Source organism: Galeopterus variegatus, unplaced genomic scaffold, assembly GCF_000696425.1.
Source record: "Galeopterus variegatus unplaced genomic scaffold, G_variegatus-3.0.2 Scaffold49887, whole genome shotgun sequence".
NCBI classification, from domain to species: Eukaryota; Metazoa; Chordata; class Mammalia; order Dermoptera; family Cynocephalidae; genus Galeopterus; species Galeopterus variegatus.
The window spans coordinates 1340-3637 of NW_007775998.1; the positions used below are offsets into that span (position 1 = coordinate 1340).

Below are 2298 nucleotides of genomic sequence, written 5' to 3' on the forward strand. Positions count from 1 at the left end.
TTCCTATAGGAAAGAAAATGTTACTGCTCCAGGTAATGTTTTGCCCTAATAATTTAGACTACTTTCATATAGAAGGCAGGCTAATAAATTCGGGAAATAGAAATCACACTTGTTTTATCCATTGAAAAGCTGATGACATGGGTAAGAAGAATGTACCAGATGTACTTTTTTAGGAAGTTTAAAGTTTACATTGTGACTTGGTGGCTAGAGAAATTAATTAATTAATTAATTTATTTATTTTTAGTAGACGAACTCATTTACTCAACACATTAAATTAGGCAAGGAAAAATATATGCAACTGCATAAAAAAAATCACATTCCCATACTACTTGAACACACAGCAGTGGTCAAAAATAATGAATTATACAATAGACCCCAGGATTTAATGCAAAAAACATCCTGTACAGGAAAGTTTTAGGCTTCCAATTTCACTGAATCCAGTACTAAACGTGCTTCTTTATATTCCTCAGCTTCTTCCAAGTCTTTTTCACTTTCTAATATCTGCTGAAGATCAGTATACGCAGCTTCCAACCTGCGCTGGCAATCTGGGATCATCATCCGGGACTCTTGTAGGATCTCTGCCTGCTTTTTAATGGCATAATTTTCACCATCTTCAGCTTTCATTTTTTCGATCTTTTCTTCTTGTTGTTTTGCTTCTTTTTCATACATTACTTTTTCTTTGACCAATTGCTTCACCACGCCGGTCTTGATCTTGATCTGCCTTACACGAGGATCAGACATGGTCCCTGGAGCATCGCAGGAAGGAGGGGCTAGAGAAATTAATTTAAATAACTTATGTTTGAAATGGAAAAAAAAAGTTGTTTAGCCTCAAAATTGGCACAGAATATAATCCTGAAGAATGATGATATAAGAAAAGGGATTTCTTTATTGTGCTGAGAATGGCGTGCAGTTTTATTTTGCTTTTTATTTTGTTTCTACCATCCATTTATTACAAGGGGACTTCAAAAAGTTTGTGGAAAGATTCATACTATCTTTTAATTCCATTTTCCACACTTTTTGAAGTACGCTTATAGTGACACTTTGCTATTGCTGTTTATCCTTTATCTTATGCAATTTATCCAAAGATATGAATATTTGAATATACCAAATATAAAGTATATTCTAAATATATTCAAAGTATATTCTAATATAAACTATATGAGGGTGCTTCAAAAAGTTCATGTAAAAATAGAATTAAAGGATAACAAATCTTTTCACGAACTTTTTGAAGACTCCTCATATTTCTAACACATCTCCCCATCCTTGAAAACCATCAACCTGAAATTCTAAGTGGAAACCATAAGATAGTATCTGAGAACAAAACTGCATTCATTTTGCAGTCTAATTCCTATATTCTTGTGATCATTTAAAGACTTTAGAAAGAAGGAGAAAGGAGGAATTAACATTACTGTTAAGGACTTTACATATTATTTTTACAATCCTAACTTTACTGTGCAGTAGGTATTTTATCCCTTTTTACAGGTGAAGAAAATAAGATTTAGAGAAGTTAGGTAACTGATTAAGGTCACATAATTAGTGAGTGACAGAACTGGGAATCAGGTCTTGGGAAAGGAGAAGCTGGAATGTCATATCATTTTGTCCCTTTCGTTTGTTTGAATTTAAAACTTGCCATCTATATCCCTTGAAGTAACCATAGCAGGAAAAATATAGGCCATTCTTCTGCCTTTTACAGTCTGGTACGATGATTGTTCCCTTAGATGTTTCACAATGTCTGTTGTGTTCAAAACGCATCTGATAAATTATTCTGCTAGTTTTGAAGGGATGGGTACAAAAAGATCCAGCAGCTTCATCTTTAAAATCAATCCTTACCAATTGTCATAAGGGAAGCTTCTCTCTTTAATGTGTTTTTAAAAGAATTTGTAATGCTTATTTACTTAGCATAGTTGACAAAGGAGACACGAAGAATGTATTTAACTATCAGGATCTTTCTAGTAGGTTGACTTCAGGAGCACAACTTGCTGCTCAGCAATAAGCATCTCTCCTTCCTCTGGGCCAGCAGGCTGTGTTCAGGTTGTGCAATTCCTCAAAGGAAGGAGACCTTCCTGTCACCTCCAAGTGACTGCTGCTTCTCTTTTCTTCCTCTTCACACACATTCTTGCCAAAAAATATAAACGGTCACAACACACTAAAAAAAAAAAAAAAAGGCAGAGGTATAGCACTTACTTAAGTGTACATTGTATTGTACTTAGTTGTGTGTGTATATCTATCCCTGGTTCAGTTTTGAACTCCTATAGGCAGGGACTCTTCTGTTGTTTTTATCTCTCCAGGTAACATATT

At 34.5% G+C, this 2298-nt stretch overlaps 1 protein-coding gene across 1 annotated transcript; it reads right to left on the bottom strand.

Moving 5' to 3' along the window:
- Positions 1–237: 237 nt before the first annotated feature.
- Positions 238–765, bottom strand: LOC103584318 (tubulin-specific chaperone A). Its single transcript, XM_008565377.1, has one exon. The coding sequence runs from the start codon at positions 739–741 to the stop codon at positions 415–417; it is 327 nt and encodes a 108-aa protein (XP_008563599.1). The 5' UTR covers positions 742–765; the 3' UTR covers positions 238–414.
- Positions 766–2298: the final 1533 nt, after the last annotated feature.

Bases quoted from the DNA above. Each gene is read 5' to 3' on its own strand.
- LOC103584318 (XM_008565377.1), bottom strand. From the start codon at position 741: ATGTCTGATCCTCGTGTAAGGCAGATCAAGATCAAGACCGGCGTGGTG.